General features: G+C 37.4%; 1 protein-coding gene across 1 annotated transcript; it reads left to right on the top strand.

The window, feature by feature from the left end:
* Positions 1–9,908: 9,908 nt before the first annotated feature.
* On the top strand, positions 9,909–19,694 carry LOC139711267 (acyl-coenzyme A thioesterase 1-like). Its single transcript, XM_071623181.1, has 6 exons — positions 9,909–10,149; positions 11,457–11,650; positions 12,840–12,886; positions 16,344–16,458; positions 18,657–18,795; positions 19,546–19,694. Exons 1-6 carry the CDS (start codon positions 9,909–9,911, stop codon positions 19,692–19,694), a joined length of 885 nt encoding a protein of 294 aa, XP_071479282.1.
* Positions 19,695–21,395: the final 1,701 nt, after the last annotated feature.

Raw genomic sequence — 21,395 nt, 5'->3', positions numbered from 1 at the left:
AACTGAAGTGACAGATCTGGTGCACATCAGTCTGATGCCCATGATGGTGAAGAAGTATTCAGAAATCTGTCCATACAAAATTGTGCTATGTCTATAGGAATTCAAGGATCTCACGGGGTAGGTTTCCCACGCGAGGGACATTTTGCACTTTTATAATTGAAATTCAACAATCTGGTGCACACTTCGGGTGAAATATTTGGGCAGTTTTCTGTCAAAACCAAAAAAAAAAAAAAAAACCGAAGAAAAATCTTCATCCTGAAATATTTTAGTTTTATGTGACTGACCGTAAAGTAGATACTGTCAAGATTTTCACACTATGCACAAATGTCATAAAAGTCTGATATAGTGATGAAAGGAGATTGTACTTATTCTGGTGGCAGATTTAATAGAATCTCCTTTCACTGAACTCAATCTTCTTTCACAGCTATTTGGGACTTTTTAACAGGAAGATATTTCGCAGACACTGGCCATCTACTTGCAGACTGGTGTTCAGAAAGACGTCATTGTAGAATTTGTTTTCAGTTCACAAGAACATTCACTAGTTTTCAGGACACATGACAGAGCTCTCCAGCAGACACGGCCAATATTTTTCATCTGAGCATCAGGGGGTAGCATTGTTCACTTCTATTTCTGCTTTTGCGGGAACGTAAATTCTTAGAGCTACCATCTATGGCTGCGTTTATCAACTCCTTTTCTCGGCAGAAACAGGTTATCCAAACAGCTTTCAAGGAATTTTTACGAGTTGATAAACGCAAAGCTGTTTTGAAAGCCCTTTAGGAAAGCCTTTTACGAAAGGGTGCGTTTATCAACTCTCCTTTCTCGGCAGAAAAAGGTTATCCAAACAGCTTTCAAGGAATTTTCACGAGTTGATAAACGCAAAGCTGTTTTGAAAACCCTTTAGGAAAGCCTTTTCGAAAGCCCAAAATTTGTGACGATCCAAACAGGTTTCCTAAACAGGTTATCAGAAACCTGTTTGTAAAAGCCTTTCGAAGTTGATAAACGCAAAGCTGTTTTGAAAGCCCTTTAGGTCGCCCTACTGCGGTTACGCAACCATGCGTTTCCGGTTTCTGAAAAGACGCGCGCCACGTAAAGTGCACACGAGTACGTGTACACAGGTGTATACATACAGCTGTGTGTAATGCACGCATATGCTTGGAACAAGGAGGTGTTTCTTTCATCAACAAGGTTTGAGAAATAGAGTAACAAAAGTCTCATTCCCTTTGATCCCATGTCTTACGCCGCCACTCAGAAATATTTCAAGTATGTGCTAAACTGGAGCTACCTCACAGATAGGAAGACAATTGATTCATGTGCCATTGCATCATGACTCGTCACTCTCAAAGGAAGATATGTCTTTATGATGGTAATTGCTTTTCGCCGTCCCTTCTTAGAAAACAAGCGGCACATTAATAGTACAGGCAGTCAGGGCTTTGGAAAGGGCTCTCGAAAGGGCTATGGAAAGGGCTTTCGAAAGGGCTATCGAAAGTGCTATCGAAAGCCGTTTAAACAGGGGAAAGTTGATAAACGCAGCCGACGAAAACAAGCGGCACATTAATAGTACAGGGAGTGGACAGGGCTTTCGAAAGGGCTATGGAAAGGGCTTTCGAAAGGGCTATGGAAAGGGCTATGGAAAGGGCTATGGAAAGGGCTATCGTAAGGGCTTTCGAAAGTCGTTTAAACAGGGGAAAGTTGATAAACGCAGCCTAAGACAGATTTTGGATTTTCCTTAAACTAACATTGAGTGCTTTATAAGTATTTCTGCAAACATTTCTGCAAATAGGGAAACTTCACATGTTAAGGTCACTTATTTGCAAATTTGACCGTCGACGTGCGTGTGGGTAAAAATGTAATGTGTCAATCATATACAATTTTTAGTAATTTCCATATCAATGAATATTGTGAAATACTAATCTGTTAACTATCACGCAGCCCAAGCGTCTCATTACGTGACAACAGTAATTTTCCATATCTGTTGAGAATTCAAAAGAAATAAGCCTGGAAACCTGGAAACATTCAAAAAATCGTTCTAGTACAGTCTACTATGTCGAAATATTCGGGTCCCGTGAGATTTTCGTGCCAAAATTGATTTTTTTACTTAACTTGGTCAATTTGGGGGTGCTGAATCCAAAAAACTTTGGTTCCATTTTTTCCGACCACGTCTTCAGTCGCCATTTTGAATTTCAAAATGGCCGCCATAGCAAACTGTATTTTGACCCAATTCTCATAATGTGAGCATCGTAGAAGGTTCAGATTTGATGCAAAAAGCATGTTTGTGATGTCAGACATTCTGATACACCATTTTCTAATATTGTAGATAGCTTTGATACAATTTTTAGGCAGCCATCTTGAAATTCAAAATGGCCGCCATAGCTAAATATATTTTTACCTATATCTCAGGTTGTAGGCATTATGTAGGGTATAAATTTGGGGCAAAAAGCACGCATATGATGTCAGTCATACTAATATATACATTCTTTTATTTAGTGATGGATCATTTTCCTTAGCGGCCATCTTGAATTTCAAAATGGCTACCATCACAAATGTAATTGGACCGGTATCTCATCGTATGCATTGTGTAAGGTTCTAATTTGGTGCAGAAAGCATGCGTATGTTGTCAGACATTCTGAAACATCTTTTTCGGAAACGATGGTTCATTTTGATATCAATGGTGGCCATCTTGAAATTCAAAATGGCCGCCATACCAGAATGTATATTTTGACCCATTTCTCATGTTGTACGAAATACAGACAGTTCAAAATTCGGGCATAAACCGGGTTCATGATCTTGAACATTCAGACTGATGCACTTTTCCCCTCCCAAAAATTTCAGATCACTTTCAAGTCTGCCTTCTTAGAATTCAAAATGGCTGCTTTCCAGCTAATATCTCTGGTTACAAGCAACTTTTAGACATATCAATGTTTATGGTGGCGTACAGTGTACATTCTTTAAAACACACACACACATAGGGCCTATACATTCTGTATCTAATGGAATATTTGTATTAATCGCCACTCTTGAAATTCAAGATATATTTCGACCATAATTGGTGCTGTAAGATCTTTAAACTGCAAACCCAAGCATGGTGAAACACTCATGTATAAGTCAATCACTTCATTGAATATTGCGTAAGCGGAAGTTTATTCCTGTCCTGCAGGTACACTGTTGTGTTGAAATTCTAAGAGGCTGCCATGTGAAACATTCCTTTAACAGCATTGCGTTTGGGTAAAATTTGTGAATGGGAAATCATGGGATTTTGATGTTAAGAACAAAATGACTTTCAAAAAAAAATATCTAAATAACTGTGTCTGAGTGACTGAATAATGCCCCATTTAGACGATTTGGTTGTAAGAACTTACAATATTAGCCCTATATACTCTAATAATTCATGGGATAGTCACTTAGATAATTAAATGTTTTCTATAGGCTCATTCCCTACACGTGTTTTTAAAGAAACAGCACTCTAAGCTGTACACAGGGGAGAATTAGTTCTAAATTCTTCAAGAAATAATGACTTTTGCATTTCTTGCTTTTGAGCATGATAATGAATTCTGTGGCTGCCGTTGGTGTAGGAAGCTCGAAGCATTTTATAATAATTGAACGATTTATGCATACCCTTTGGAAATATCTACAATCTAATATATCATATTTATAGGTATTAGAGGCAGAAATTAGGTTGTGAGAGTTTACGAGGTTCGTTCTCTGGATATATTGTATCAAGTCTCTACGAGGGTAAAGCAGGAAATTGTCCTGATTGAAGTCATTCACGCCAAACTTCTGGAAGGCACGGACTGTGTCATAGCACATTCCGCATGATTCAAGCTTTAGATACTTCTTGGTCCATCTACTCTTGGAGACATCCTCAAATTTTCAACTTCAGCCAGCACCATGAAAGGCGTGAAAGCAGACCTTTAGTTTTTCCTGTTTTTTTTCGCAACAAACTGCAGAGCATAATCTCTCAAAATTGTCAATTGTACCTTTATCAGTTAATTTTCCAGTGATGGAGCAGAGAACATGCAATGCAGTAAGTGAAGCAAACCTCCAAGATCCATCAGGATAATTGAAATGTTAGAGTCTACGTAATAATCATCAATATGTATGATTTTCCCGTTGCTGTAATGAGGCTATCTATTGTGAGTGACGGGTGACAGTAACTCCCATGGCATCTTTGATGAACTCTTTTTTTTTCCATGATGTGGTCTCTGTGTCAGATTGAAATGACTGCTCAGTATTTCAACTTTCAGGCTGATTATTTGGCTCAGTTTTGTGACTTTCTAAGGCATGGGAAGGAAAATGAATCCTTCATAGTGAGAATGAGGAGAAAGCCATGAAACAGTGAGATGAAGAGTGATTGTGGAATTGCTTAGAACTTATATCTTTCAAACATTGTATCGTTCAGAAATGACTGGATAATGATCACAGGTCTATCAGGCTGTAGAACCAGTAGAAATGTTTCGAAGAATTGGTGATCCCTTAAGCTTAATGACTTTGGATCCAATCTTACATGGTGTATTTTTTTGCACGAGCTGAATGTCTGGCCTTTCTCACAATATTTCAGAGATTTATATATTCTAATTCTCTCAGATACAAATTCTTAGTACAGAACATTAAAACTGCCCTTCTTTTTCTAGAGTATCTCCCTTGAATGTTTCTGATACCTGGCTGCCAAACACCACATTCATCAGCTTCAAGGCAGTGACAATTTCTAACATTACCCTCGTGTTATGATTTTCTAAGTTTTGGAGGAATTCTGATGGGTGCAAGCGCCACATAACTGAGCTATCATTACTCCTTTGTAGTTTTAGAATCATTGGCTGTACAGCAGTAAGCATCTTGGAAGTCTTGATACTAGTAATTGAAGATGACCCACTCAAGGGCAATCAGGAAAAAGCCTACGTATTCCATGATCTTCATTCTGTGTTATTCCAGAAATATAATTATCTAGCAAACCTTAAGTGTTTCAGTTTATAGCCAACAAACAAGCTTGTGAATGGGATGCCTGGTAGGGTGACCATAGTATTTGTTGCCATTGCGAGACTTTTCCTTGTTTGTCTTCATTCTTTTGAGGCAGCATCAAGTTTTTGAAGATCACCTTCAATTGCATCAATGCTTGCTTTTGTACAAATATTCATTGATTGGGATTAAATATAATCATGAACGAGGTTCCACAACGCAAAATAACGTGTTGCCCGAGAGGCAAAAAAGAACCGTTTTAGCGGTTTTTTGGCTATACGGGATGTATATAACGCTTACACGCTTGCCCACACTATCGGACTGTGGTAAGTTCCCTCCCCCCCCCCCCCCTTACGCAGTGTTTGCCCCTCAGTATCTCTTGATGACGTTATTAGAACCTCATCCTTTCATATTGAAATTATGGCGGCTATTTTGAATTGAGAGATGGCTGTCATTCTGCGTGAACTGGAAATGAATTCAGTCTACCTAGGACAATTTTGGCACATTCATCTAAGGCGCTTACCACAGTATTATGATTATGTTTTCTATGGCGGCCATCTTGAATTTCAACATGGTGGCCTTTCTAATGATCCACAATTAGGAAACAGCTGTACTGGACCGTTAGACACCACAAGCATGTGCATTCTTGAAAATTTGATGCTTCTACAATAATTGCAAACTGAGATATGGGTAAAAACGCTATGGCGGCCATTTTTAGTTTCAAGATGGCGGCCTACAAACTCTACAAAGCAATCCACAGTATCAGAAAATGATATATCAGAGTGTCTGGCATTATAACGATGTATTTTGCACCAAGTTTGAGGTTTCTACAATGCTCACTTTATGAGATATGGGTAAAAATACACCTTGCTATGGCAGCCATTTTAAAATTCAAAATGGCAGCCTACAAATTGTATCAAAACAATCCACCATATCAGACAAAGATTTATCAGAGTGTCTGACATCACACCCACGCATTTTGCACCAAATTTTAAGCTTCTACAATGCTCACTTTATGAAATATGGGTCAAAATACAGTCTGCTAGGGCGGCCATTTTGAAATTCAAAATGGCGGCTGAAGACGTGGTCAGAAAAAATGGAACCAAAGTTTTTTTGGATTCAGCACCCCCAAATTGACAAAGTTAGCGAAAAAATCAATTTTGGCACGAAAATCTCACGGGATGACATAGTAGCCTCTACTATTCTGATAGGCACCGCAATTGTGTTTATGTCTTCTTCGATTGGGTACCAGAATGGATTCAACATACCCAAATTAAGAAAAGCAGATACCGTTCCCAACATTTTCGCTTTTGATACATGTAGCATTCACATTTGTCGAAATCCCACTAGACTGTAAAGTGCACTAACATGTACCTTCATGTACTGTTCTATATACGCGGTTAAGGTCTCTGCACTATGACTGCGCGTAAAATACTATTCATCACGTCTATACGGTCCCATTCAGACAGCATTTGAGTGATTATCACTCACTTTTACACCATTCATTCATTTCGAACATAATAATGTAATCACTGCTAGCAGCTTTTGTAAAAGCGAAACTTAAACCATATTGCGTCTGGCTAAGGAGACAGCGTTAAGCTTCAAATGACGAATTATTATTGTTGTCATTAGGGGTAAGTTTCTAGACCTTCGTTTCAATTGATCTTTAAACAAATTAAATCATGGAGATTTGCAGAGTATTTCATTTTCATGCCTACAACTGTTCCTATTTCATAGGCTTTATTGGTGTTCTTTCTTTTTGCGAAATATGACCTGTATTCACTCCCATGTGCCTTGCTTTAAAACAATTAAGACGGAGAAGATTATTGATGAAGTTTCCCAATCTTACAAGTTTATAATTGCGCCTGTTTGTCGAGCTCTCAAGGTAGGCAGTTCTGCAATGAGGGAGGTAACGTTTCTCTTGAGACATAGATAGAGAGAAATTAATCAGAGCAGGAATTGTTCATAATAGTCTTTCAGCGAAGGTAACTCTCGCCAGTGCTGGAAAATCTGCCACTTCGGACGACGGGGGTGTTCACGTGCCCCTCTCCTGTTCTTCATTTCGTCAGCACATAGCACATCATACCTACATCTTCACGCTACTTTTTTTGTTCTCTTCGTAGACTAGAAATACCTCACCTTTTTTTCTCGCACAAGCTGGGGAAAATATTTTGCCACGAGCAGGGAAATAGGTGTTAAAGCAATTCAACTATGGAAAAAGGAAGCATGAAGAAAAATAGTCGGACCTGACCTTATAATGATAAGTGAAATGAATATGAAACTAGTCTTACTCTGAAGCCACGTTTGAGAAATATTTTAGTCAAGATATCATAACATTGAATCAATGGCAGTGTAAATTACAGATTTGCTCATTTTCACAAGAAGTGGCACTTTCGCCTCTTACTCCCTACGTAAAAGCAAAGCAGAGTATGTGATAAATAGAGTTAGACATGAATAATGCGATCAACGTTGACGTCACAATAAGATTAGGGCTAGCCAACTACATGTAAATGAACAAAGTCATGTTTATCTGAGCAATGATATCTCTGAGCGTTCGTTATCTACCGATCATTGGTACCGGTCATCAGTAGGCCTAGCTTACTTATATACCCGCTGAGCATGTTTAGATATACACGAAATGAAAGACTGATCACATGATTGCTCCTATTGCTAATCATCTGATTAGGATCCGTATCACCATTTTATGATTGGTGTTTAGAATAGTTCTGACTCATAATGGGTGGAGGAAGTAAGTGAGACTTCATTTTTTTTTTTGGTTAAAACTACATAATCTATGCACTGTAAATGACAGATTTACAAACTTTCTCGATTCACTAAATGTATCATTTTTTCGTTTTTGTTTTTAGACAAAAGCAGAGTATAGACGTACAGCAAGACATAAATACTGGTAATGTGATCATATACTGACGTCACAGCTAGGTACTACATGTAGTATACGACCGCGGCAGTTGATAGAGCAATTTTAGTCGGTGGCCCATACGACAGCCAGTAACATGTTTGAAGTATGATCTCACAAGTCTATGCATGCACTGTTTGACTGCGCCGTCCTTCTTTCAAGACCGGCGAACAACATGAGATTTGATCTTTATTGTGTTGCGCTGTATAACAAGCTTTGTCGAAGTAAATGCTTTTATAAGTCATCATATTTGATAAGAATTATCTGTTGCATTGAACTCGGTTCGCAGTCAGCAGTCCGTGACAGTTTCTTCATTTTCTACGAAATTTAGATAATAAAATTGGGAGAATCGACAATACACAAAACGTCTGATAGTGTTACTGGTTTGGATGTTCTTACAAACGAGGCTGCCTATAAAACATGGTTATTCCGGTAATTTGGCATGAATTTGCGAGGAGGACGCACCGGCTACTCGTGATCCCTAGATACAATGGCTTAAAGCTATTCCATTCCAGACCAGCGATTAAAGTTCATCCACAGGCAGGGATGGCCGATGAGCAAGTAACCATTGGAGCAAGTGGTTTGGAACCTGGTCAACTGGTAATCCTGCGATCGAGCGTGAAGTCCGAATGCGGAAAATACTCTTTTCAAGCACACGCTACATACGAAGCTGATAGCCTTGGGCGTGTGAGAGGTGAGCCCGACGCTGGAGGCACTATGTGCCACTCTCGTCAAGAGGGGTATAGTTATAGGCCTGACTCATACTTCTACGATCATATTATTACTAAGTGAGAAAAAACCCCGCACATATCTTACACGTGACAACGGTCAGAATCTATAAACAAAGAAACTTGAAAAATAAGTTCTGACGGGATTTCGTTGTTCTCTGTGAACATAAATAAAAACTTTCAATTTCATACATCAAGCCTATTATGTGACCGTGCATCACAAAACTAAAAGAAAGTCGCTGGCCCTGATTGTGAAGACTAAAAAGAGATAAAATAGGTCAACCTAGTCAATCTTCAGGTTCTTGTGTTTTCTGATAGAGTGATTCTTCTGCTTATTCCTAAGTTTGGAATCATGAAACAAATAGGAAATTGTGTCTTCGCACTTTTTTTCAGGCATGGATGGAATGTGCTAAATGAATGCGAAAGTCTTAAGCTGAGTCTTATCTCTTCAATGTTGTTTTCTACAGAATCTTGCATCTTGTTTTGTTGTTGTTAAACAACCTCACCTAAGCCGAGTGCTTATAGTGCTTGCACCTGCATGGTTGAAACCAAAGCTATTAATGCTACCGTCACAAAGGTTCGTACGAATGTCAGTGTTCGTACGAATTCTGGAGTTCGTAGAGATTAGTAGATGCGGCACCGAGTCTTACGGCCTTCTTACGAATTTCGTACGAATGCTGTTTAATTCGCAAAAACAAATTGTGTACCTACGCCGTACGAGTCCCTTACGAACGCCTTACAAACTCGAAGAGTTGTTCGTAGGAATGCCTTACGAATCTCCTTTCGTAGGGCATTCTTACGAAAGACGTAAGAGCCCTCTATGAACGACTTAAGGCGTTCTTACAATCATCGTCAGAATTTAAGGCTTCTAGAATTGTCTCTCGATCCAACAAAATTTTGCGTAATTCTTACGATGTTCGTACGACGCCTTTCGAAGAGAGGGTTTCGTACGAAATTAAAAAAAAAAATCTTGGACAAGACCATGGACCAGGCTACGAACTTACGAACGGTCTACGAACGGTCTACGAACGCTGGTTTCGTACGGCCTTCTTAAGAAGATCTTGCGAAATTGTCTGAAAATCGTTCGTACAGCGTTCGTAGCAGTTCGTACAGGCATTTGTGACCGAGCCTTAAATAATGTCACATCATCACTTTGGTACTCTTTAGCAATATCATAAATAATAATGGGAATTTGCCTGTGCGTGAGTGGTGGAAACTTAACTGCATTCTCTTTGTGTTTGCCCCGAGTGAGTGAACAACCATCTCTGGGAGGAATTTATTCAGGACTTCACCCTATGGGACTTCTATGGGGCATGGTTCCTGACGCAAAATCCGCCAAAAAGAAGGCCAGACTTTTTAAGACCGATCCAGACATTCACCATTGGGTGTACACTTTCGATCTGTGCGACGGAAATGTGCCCAACGCAGACCAAGGCCCCGGAGAAATTCTCGTCTCCGAAACCGTAACAAGACGTTTTATCGCACCGGATGTGGAAGTGTACAACGTGGAATGCGAATCATTCCAAGGAACCCTTTATCTTCCAAAGGAAACAGGTGAATATGACAAAAGAATACTTATTGTAATCCAAATACATTGATCACTACGTCCATGTAAATATGTGGGCACAACACTGCAGGATCAGAAATAATATGACGTATATAAAAGAGAACATTTATAGTGAAAAATATTTCTTACATCAGAATTCAAATAGCGCTTTTAACGTAAACACAGTCTTCAGGGACGTATTTTGCTTCAATGCCAGAAATTAGTGATAAAAATGGAGTGACATGCCTGTATGAAGGTTTCATGTGAAATCTATGTTCATTTTCTCACATCGAAGGTCAACAGGAATACAATTTTCGTCGTCATGCAATATATATAATATATATATATATATATATAAATAAGAAACAAAAGTAGAATAAAGTTCATGCTGTATTCACCAACGGTTTATTGTTGTTATTGTTATTATTATTGTTATTGTTCTCTCAGTATCAACACCTGAGAAAGAGCGAGAAGCTCTAAAATTTGTGTACAGAAATAAACCGTTGGTGAATACAGCATGAACTTTGTTCCAGTTTTGTTTGTTATCTTGCCAACACTTGGACAACCTACTCAATATATATATATATATATATATATATATATATATATATATATATATATGTGTGTGTGTGTGTGTGTGTGTGTGTGTCTATATATCATCCTAAATTTGTTACAGTACTCTTATTTTTCGTTGTTTTTTTAAATTAATCATTGTGATATGTTTCGAGAACAACGCTATTCAAGGCATGGGAATGTAATGAAAAAAAATCTTATCCTTAACCCACCCCCCCCCCCCCATCATCACCACCACCACCACCACCAAAAAAAAAAAAGAGAAGCAAACAAACAAACAATCACCACAATTATGTGCATTCACGAGAGGATCATAGAATTGTTCTCGTCATCACCTGAAGGATTATGCAAATGATAGAAAAATATATGATGAAGATGTTTGCTGGTAGCAGTTATGTAAGAAAAAAGACAATCAACATTTCCGAGTCGATTTCGTCGTCAAATTCTGAAGACTGACAAATGAAGGATAATTATGTTATGAGCATAAAAATGCCTTTTGCGACAAATGTGCAACAAGATGGTAAATGTATTGTAATATTCAAGTTCTAAATCATTCGAAACAGCGAAGTTATTTAAAGAAATTAATGTAATCTTGCAGGCATGAAACATTTTTCATGTCATGTTATGTGTAAGTTGCAATAGCTGACGTTGACAGTTTAAGACAGGTACACCTCTTTCATCTTTTCGATGTGGAAGTAATGTGTACCATGATTATTTTTACTTGGCAATAACTATGAAACAGTCGCCCCGTCACAACTGCCTCTGATCGTTGAGATGGCCGCACTAGCGCGCAGAAATATTCACGACAGGCCTCAGCTTCTGGCATCCCACGGGTTTGCAGTCCTTGATTTCAAGTACTTCACTGCTATTGGAGAGGCTCTCTTGACACGTGCACCAAAAGGGCAGAATGCCTACCTTGATTGCCAGCTGTTTTATGTAAGTCCAGGAAAATTTTCATAATCCTAACTCTGTCATTTCTCGTGTTACTTATCCTTGTTTAATCAAATCAACGTTCGTTATGATAATATACTTACCTGAACTGAATAGGCTGGTTTACTAATCACTGCAAATCATCTCAAAGTTATTTTCCTCTGTCTGTGGACCGAATAAATGTGCTATCAGTAATATTTGATATCCATTCGTGTATGTAAATAACTGTACCATAATTATGTGTGAAATTTGAAAACAAAGAGTTAAAATTATTAATTTTAAAAATGACATATGTGCACACCAAAAATCTGAATGTTAACATGTAGGATAAATACATGTCTGTAGGGCCATATGCAAATCAAATATACATGATGAATTCAATCCCATAGCGAGCAAAGATCTAATTAAACAATGACATTTATCTGTTTTCGGCAAAGTATTTTCTAGAACCCAATCTATGAGGATATAATGTGCTTAGCAACCATTGTAAGGAAAGACCCATATAGGACCTCCCGTGCTCTGGCTTTCCTTGGATCCCTACGCAAGAACTTTCATAATTTGACTCCATCATACACTATAGGATATTGAAATTTGACCTTACCTCATTTCACATTTCACATCAAGTAAATAAATACATTGACTATATTATACTCTATACCTAGTATCATGTGACAGATGCCTTTCAGGAAATCAAACATAAATATACAAATTTGTTATCTATGCAATTGGAAAACATCCAAGGTCTCCACTTTGTTCAAAGGGTTTGAAACTTTTCATTAAATGGGCTGAATGTGATGGCTTTCATCGTCAATTTTTGACTTCTATTGTTCAGTTTAAACCAGACTTGCATTAAGTTTCCCACACTGTATTTCCAGACGTATGGCTGGATGATGATATGGCTGAATGAAACATAAAGCAAAATAAGAATAAGCTGTAGAACAATATGACATAGTCTAAGGAGAACACAAAACTTCATATCAGATTCTAAGGCTTCTTTCTTCTTTGTTTCCTCCTGCCTTACACTACCCACTTTTGGCACACAGCGGCTATATAGAGCAATTTTAAAGACCAACATAATTATTTATTAATCACAACGGCATTGATACATCGGTCATTTATGTGTACAGGTTGACTCGTCTACCTACGATATCTACGTCAGGCTTGTAATATCGTTTCAATTTCTCTCAAAACTCAGGACATTGTCGAATTCTCACGAAACAATCCCCGCATCGACGACACAAGGTTTGGTATCAGCGGTGGGTCCATGGGCGGCTCATTGGCACTCAACGCAGTAGCCAGGCTTACAGGTTTACCCGTGCGTTGCATTTCAGTTGCAAAATGCACGGATGTCCTTTTTTATTACATGGGAATTCAAACGCCGGACGGTTCCCTAATTCAGCCCGCACCACTGACGTAAGAATTGGTTGTAATTCTTCAATGTCATCTTTAACATTGCATTCATAATTTATCTTTTTAAGCATGAGTTTTGTAACCTGTACAAAAGATATGTATTGACCGATTACCTTGTACTGTGTATATATGGGAGCCCCCATCCAAGGAACATTATGTTCCTTGGAATTTTGTATCGTTTCGGGATGGGGGCTCCCATTCATTATTTTTGAATTCAAATTTCTTTACTCCAACAATAGTATGTAGCGGTATTTCTTTTGTGAATTTTGATCCTTGTTAAATGATGTCTCCGTTTTTTCGTTTTGTTCGTTTGTTTGTTTGTTTTTTGTAACACTCAACGTGTAACAATAACTTTTCCAGACTATGGCTTCCTTGTGATACACTGTAATCATAATTCTACCAACATTAAATGGCTTGATAACCGTTCAGCTATAAACAATTCACAGTCTAAAGACCAATGGTGTAAATAAGATATTGCACAATTCGTTTGTCGACTCCTTACAGTACATAACCAGTTTTAACGTCATTGGGGTTTGCGAGTCAAAGTTAGGATACCAACTGTTCGCATCCATTGATGGCTGAAACCGTTTTTAAGATAAAGCGCAACTTACATGTTTATGTTCAAGTTCATGTGAGAAATATATTGAATTCAAAAGAACAGGGAAATTTTAGTTACATTACATCGAACCTCAAAACTAAAGGAGAGTTACAAATTCAGAAGGTTTTTCATGATCACGAATTAGTGGAACGGTAACATAATGATTATAAGAAATAACTTGGGAATGGTGCTGACGCCATTACCTCATAGTTGCCTTACATTTGGTTTGCACACAAAAAATATCAAATTCATCTTTTTATGAAAACTTAACATTGGAAAAATCACTATGATTTTAGTAAATGATAAGTCATAGCTGTATATTACACTTACGTTGATCGGACGGGGATCACTACTGTCGGTTTGACAATTACAGTTCTTTATATCGAAAATTATCATTGAAATTCAAATGATTTTATTTCCATATAAAATAATACCAAGCAAAATATATAACGCTTGTCAATGCTTGTAACGCTACATGGAAAAGAGGAATTCACAAAAAAAATACATAGCTTGTAAAATTTGTGAATTACTCTAGAAGATGAGGGCATTTCAAGATCTGAAGGACTCCATGAATGAAAATTTTGAAATCCTGACGTCAGGCGATACAATCGGAAAAAATGAGACTCTTGTGACAAGGACAAGGACAAGAACGAAAGCAGGGACGGAACAAACGGGAAATCAAACTAAAGTAAAATGTTGTAGGTTCATTAATTCCAAAACGAAAGGGTGGTATTTCCACAGGTTCGTAAACACGCACCGTCTTTACATTTTCTGATTAGGAAACCACATTTCATTTTTCGGGATCAGCGAACCTTCTGAACACTAGACCCAATTTCATTTTCGAAATAAGGATCGTTCGGAATAACGCCAGAAGTGTTCGGATTAACGAACGTTTGGCTATAGAGAATCTATGTGTTTCGGAATTGCGAACCTTCGAAATACCGAATGTTTGGAATAACGCCAGAAATTTTCAGAATAACGAACCCCTTTCCGTTTTCGGATAAAAACAAATCAGGTAGGCCATATAAGGTATTTGTGTAATTCGGAATAGCGAACCTTCTGAATACCAACTAACCTTAACACTGCTTAACCCTAACCAGGCCCGGCTTTAATTATGGGGTGTTCTGTGGCAGAGGGGGTTGATTCAACCCTCCCCCCCCCCCCAAGATTGAGCAATCGCCATGAAAACTTGCACATGCATTAACTGCGGCGTGATATATCACATTATACAAAAAGAAACGGACATTTTCATTTTATCAATTAATCATGTTAATGTATACATAAAAATCATACATTTTGCTCTAAATCAGAAAATAAAGCTCCTAGAATCCTAATTTTTGGTGATAACATTCTTTGTAGCATTCCTAACAATGTACTTGAAAGAAAATCTGGTATCAAACTTAATTTCTTATACAGTTTGTTGTTTATGAATTTCTTATGTATTTCTTTGTTTTTCGAATTTTTGTTTAATGATTTTGTTTGCAAAATTTATGACAGAACATTTTTGAGGCATAATTATGCTATAATCAATTGATTTCAGTCTATGAGAGTGAAAATATTCATATCTTATGAATAAGATGAAAAAACTCCATTTGCATACTTTTCACACAAGATCACGTTTTTGAGCCATTTTCTTTCTTACAGGCATGTATAAAAGGTGGTGCAGCGTCGTAACGGTAGGCGTGATTTTCGCAAAAATGGTGTCAAAAGATGCGCGAGACTTGAAAGTAAAAAGTCAGGGAACGCGAAAAATGTGTGGGGGGGGGGGTACTCCCCCTCCCCGCCTTTTTAGGGTTTTAATAAGGAACCATTTTTTATTCAGGCAGTTCCTGTGCTATGACATAATCGCTATCACAAGGGGTTTAGTCTTCGGCGAACCTACGAAGATATATGTATATATATATATGTATATAAATATATAAATATATTTATATATAATAGTACATAATATGTATATAAAGATATATATATATATATAAATATATAGAGAGATATAGAGACATATATATATATATATGGTGTCAAAATGGTGTCAAAAGATGCACGAGACTTAAAAGTAAAAAGTCAGGGAACGCGAAAAATGTGGGGGGGGGGGGGCACCCCCCCCCCCCCCACCTTCTTAGGGTTATAGAACCATCTTTGATTCAGGCAGTTCCTGTGCTATGACATAATCGCTATCACAAGGGGTTTAGTCTTCGGCGAACCTACGATGTTATATATATATATATATATATATATATATATAATAGTATATATATATCATGTATTTAAAGATATAGATATATATGTATAATATATATATATATATATATATACATTTATATATATAAATATATATAAATCTATATATAAATATATATATATATATATATATATATATATGGTGTCAAAATAGTGTCAAAAGATGCGCGAGACTTGAAAGGAAAAAGTCAGGGAACGCGAAAAATTTTGGGGGGAGGGGTATCCCCCCCCCCTGCCTGTTTAGGGTAAAGGAACCATCTTTGATTCAGGCAGTTCCTGTGCTATGACATGATCGCTATCACAAGGGGTTTAGTCTTCGGCGAACTTACGATGATATATATATATATATATATATATATATATATATTATGTATATATATATATATATATATATATATATATATTAACATATACTGATCCTCGACCTCATATATCAATTTCGTGATTAAGGAGCGAGGACAGGTATTTGGGTGTCAAGCAGGGCGAGGATGGCAGCCTGTGGACAGAGACTGACTTCAACCATCATGTATTTGACGCGGCAAACCATGAAGACTACGTGGCCCCGGTAAGTGACGCGCACGTACATTTTGATGTCATTCATTATTCGCAATGAATGGTAATGATTATAATTATTGCAATATCTATCTATGAATCCATGAAAGGTGAACAAAAGGCTGCCTTTGAAGTGCATAACGATAGGTTCTCGCAGTAAAGTTAGAGGGACATTCAATCAAGAACTCCTACCGTTAAACTGCCGACAATCTGCACATCGCGCCAACAGACGGTATATAAGCCAGTTCGTAATTAACTTATGTGTACATTGGTAAATTACTTTTCTTTTTTCTTTCACTTCACTAGTTCTTGAAGCAGAATGCATGAGCTTCCCCCTCGTAACAAATTATAGAATTCATATTCAAACAGAGAGTAAACTTACGCAGAGCAGGTGACCAGAATGATTCAACACCTGGGGAAGTATGTTGCATTGTTTCCTCCTGAATGTTGAAGATTTTTCTTTTTATCAATACTGCAAGAAAACCAAGCTGACTGTTTGATGAATGTTCTAGAAAGCACTATTTACAGGGATCACATGAATAATTATCACATTACATATGTTTATCTCGATGAATTTACAAACCAACCTGTCTGTTGGTACAAATGCCCTATTTCTGCTCATTGCGCAAAGTGGAATTACGAACTGGTCTGTTGTTTTGACGTTAAAACGCCTTTTTTATGTGTATGCATAAAGCAGCTAGGGTTCGAACGGTGCTCGGGGCCACTAGAGATTGTTGTTAGGCCACCATATTTTAAAAAGGCAAACTTTTGGTGGTCCGATTGGTGGTGATGGTCGTGACGATTCCTTTACCAAATTTCATAGCAAGTGCTCTTCGACAGTTGCTCCGCGACATTTGTTCCATCGATATATTTGCAGGCAATATTCAGCATTAGATGTATTACAGACTTCAATAAATTCAAATTAGTGTTGAAAATTAAAAAAAATATATTATTGATTGTGATAGTATAATATTATGTGAACATAGAAATGTTTGGATGATTTTGTTTCCATATGTACACTCATAGAGACTATATCCTATCATATGATATTCCTTCTATGAATTGATTTTTATGGTTGTTTTTTATGTACTTCTCGCCAACATTCTTTCGTTTCAAAGACATGATAAATGTAACATCTTTTTCGTACATAATCGCTCAAAAGATGTACAACATAAATTTTGGAATCATTTTCTTCAACCAAAACTTTTCTGGCTTAATTTTTTTTTTTTTTTTTACTGTACAGGACAAAAACAGGAACTTGAAAAACACTCACTTTGGCAGGCGCCAAGTCCAAATCAGTATTCTGCAGTCGAATAATAATGGTGGGACATGCTTACATTTGATAAAGGAAAAATGAATTAAAACAAATAAAACCTAAGAGTATTCTGAATGAAGACTCTTATCAAATCATCTATGGTATTCAATGTCTTAGGTGGAAAATCTAACGATTCCAACCCAATTCCTTGTCTGTGGCGATGATCGATTTCTTCCAACGGAAAAATGTATGATCAGAGTAAGTATATCAAGCTTGTCGTTTATGCAAGAAACTGAATATTTAAGGCAATCCTGCGACTCCGCCGCTACATCGGTGAGTTGGTTATGCTAAAAGACATTGCGAACCATCACCAATATTTATACTCTAAATGATGATGTAAGCACTGCGGATTACTGTTAAAAGGGTTGGCATTATATCAGGGAATGTAATTCCTTGCATATACTCGCGGCCTTGTTTCTTTGCTTCAGTTAGACTATGCCGTTGTACTCTCACTTGTAAGAAATCACCAATAACACGAATAATCTTTTGTTATGATCTTACTGGGAAATGAGTTTAATGACAGAGAACACAGAGAACGTGAATCGAATGCAAATGGAAACTTCCACATTGTACTCTATTGATCCATAAATACAACTGCAATACAATGAAACAACTGCAATCCAATTCTATGAAGTTCAAGAAGCTTAAAGGGAGGTCTTGTATAGTAAACTAGTACATCACCAAAAAGGTTTCTTCTCTCTCTTTTTTTTTTCAACATTTATATGCTTTGGAAAAAATATGAAAAGCATGCAGCCTTTGAAAGCGAAATTCTTTACACCATTAACTTCCTGTAGAACAAGACCTATTAGAATTCAGATCTACTTTTGGTAGATAAAAAGAACAACAGCAAAAAGGTAAAAAAAACAAAAGCCAATTACTTAATTTACGCTTGGAAGGCGACAGAGCGGATGAGACAAGCTGGAAACGGCCATCTTGTAGACTTCGTCCATCTTCCCGGTGCTGGTCACCTCCTGTATACTCCCTACCTTCCCCTCTGTACGGAATCCCGGGTCTACATGCCTGATGTTGTTGACGGTAAGTCAGACAAAAATCGATTTTTAAAATTAAAATTCAGCTGGCACTCAATGAAAAACTTGTCTATTATAGATACTGGTATTGCTTTTACTCTCATGCAGTTCTACCCTTTTGTATCTGTATTTATGAAATCAAAAATTGGAGACTCTGACGAAGGGGCTGATAAAACTGTGGAAACGCTGCAGACTTATGTTGCAGTCATTTCCTGTTTAAAGTAAATAGAATGACACTGCATTCATAATTTTAATGCAAGTTGTACTTTCAGAACATATGACATTTTCTAGTTACCCTGTCAATTGATGATTTATCTGTATTTTTATTCGTTTGATTCATTGGTCGATAAGTAAGTTATGGTCACCAGTTTTACGAGAAGAGACCTCGTATACTGTCCGAGTCTTTAGACAGAAGCAACCCTCCGCAGGTCAGGCTGTGACATATTGGAATTAAACATTTGCCATGAAATCCTTTTTATTTGTTTGTTTGCTTTAATCAATACCAACGACTTAATGTATATACCGTAGTTGTATCATAATCTGAAGATAGTGAGGAATTTGGTGATTTGTTTCAGCTACTGCCAAGTACCCGCCCCCTCAAAAAAAAAATCCATACAATTTGCATTGAAACCCAGGGATACATGAAACATTTTCCCCACTGTCAAACTGTTGTTTTTGATAATCTTATTTTTAAGAATTTTCAGTGAAGATATAATTCAAAGGTTTAACACATTCTAATGTATATCCGATCCAACAGCCCCCGTATACGCCCGCTGGGGCGGTGAACCGAAGCTGCATGCAGAGGCGCAAGTTAAAGCATGGCAGAAGATGCTTGACTTCTTCAGAAAGCATCTTGGCCCTGTAGAGTCTTTGAGACGGGACTGGTTATCCAGTGATTCTGTCTAAAATAAAAAGCTTGAATTTGGATACATTTAGAGTGACAGGTTATAAAGTAAATGCTAGTTGGACTGATCAGCCAATGGCGAAGCCATTATATTTTGTTACTCTCCCTACTACTTCGATTTTTTTAACCATTTAGCATTTTGATGTTGAAGTATTGAAACTGAATTTTATTTGTTGAAAATTAAGTAGTTTTCACTTTTTATGAAAGACCCAGCACAACCTTCGTAACAGAGTGATGCATCCACATTTCCGTGGCAGAGAGTATATTATCGACAGAAAAGAAAGTCAAATTCAAAACTAAGAACCGTAATGAAGGCGATGGAGGATTTGGAGATGGATTTATTTAGTTGATACATGTATGACAGCCGTGAAACAGTCGTGCGTATACTTTTAACATTTTTCACTTCTTCATGAAAACTTCATGACGGATCATCATCAAATTTGGCAAGTAGAATCTCCACGGGAATAGCATCCAGAACCCCCTATCCGTCCCCAAACGATGTTTAAAACAAACAGTGCTATAAATGAGAAAAAAAAATATTCCGAAAATGTGAGAATAATGAGTAACTTGAAAGCTTTTGAAAGAATGTTTATAGAGTATGTGTGTTAGTGTGGATTTCATAATTTTGTTTGAGCTAATTTATCTTAATTTACTTGAACCAGTTTGTGTCGCCCTCTTATTGAGCGTTTCTGGTTTAAGTGGTTGTGAGTTATGTCCATATTTCCTTTTTTTTCCCGTTGGTTTCTAGTTTCTGCTATGTTGTTATGTATTTCATCATGTTAAGCTTGTTTTTATTGTCAATTTGCTTTGATTGATTTGTTGACTGTTGTGTTGTTTTTGTTGTTGTTGTTACACTGTATTCACGGCCTCTCTGGAAAACAGCCTTACTGGTGATTGAGGGCATTTTATTCGGTGATAAGATAAAACAAACAAACAAATTTTGATTACATTAAAAAAAAAACTTAAGGGGGGGGGGAGGGCGGGTAAGAGGGTGCGCGTTGCTCCTCCGGATCTACCACCCAGAACCACATTGTCATTTCACAGATACCGATAGGTCAAGACATTCCCATTTCGGAGAAATTCCTGGTGTCTCTGGACAACAGTAATGACGTCAAGTGAAAGCTTAACCAATTCAAAGTAAAATGATAGCGACAGTTTTACAGATAGACAGCGCCAGCCAATAAGGGAAGGCGGCAGAACATAATGCGAAACTTTCCAAGAAGTTATTATGTTGAAACAGGGCGAGACTGATACCTCCTATTGTCTACACTTTCATCTTTGGAAGAGGGGTCTTTCATGTGCCGAAACTAGCCCTACTTTTTATAATTTCATTTACTTCTTATTCAGCGTTGATCATGCTTCTGGGTCTTTCACATGTGAAAAAAAAAATTCATGCGCGCCCCCATGCGGCGATATATGATGACAGATCAAAAAAAAAAAAAAAAAAAGACCTATTGTGTCGCGGAAAGTCGGCTGCAACACAAAAGTGGGAAAAGGTGACAGCCAAATCTGGCATCAATGGATATATCGAAAACACAAATAATTAGCCTATTTTTCAGAATATTCACCATATAATGTTCATGAAGATTGCGTTTCTTTGTATTTTTTACAGCATTCGTACAGTAAAATGAACTCTGCAGACTATATGGGAGGAATTATAGGTCTTTTTTTTTTTTAAATGTTTGTGGGGGAATGCTCGATCT

This window comes from Diadema antillarum, unplaced genomic scaffold, assembly GCF_040938485.1.
Source record: "Diadema antillarum isolate AM-2024a unplaced genomic scaffold, OU_Dant_1.0 scf00000040, whole genome shotgun sequence".
NCBI lineage: Eukaryota > Metazoa > Echinodermata > Echinoidea > Diadematoida > Diadematidae > Diadema > Diadema antillarum.
This window is presented reverse-complemented; position numbering and strand designations above follow the sequence as displayed.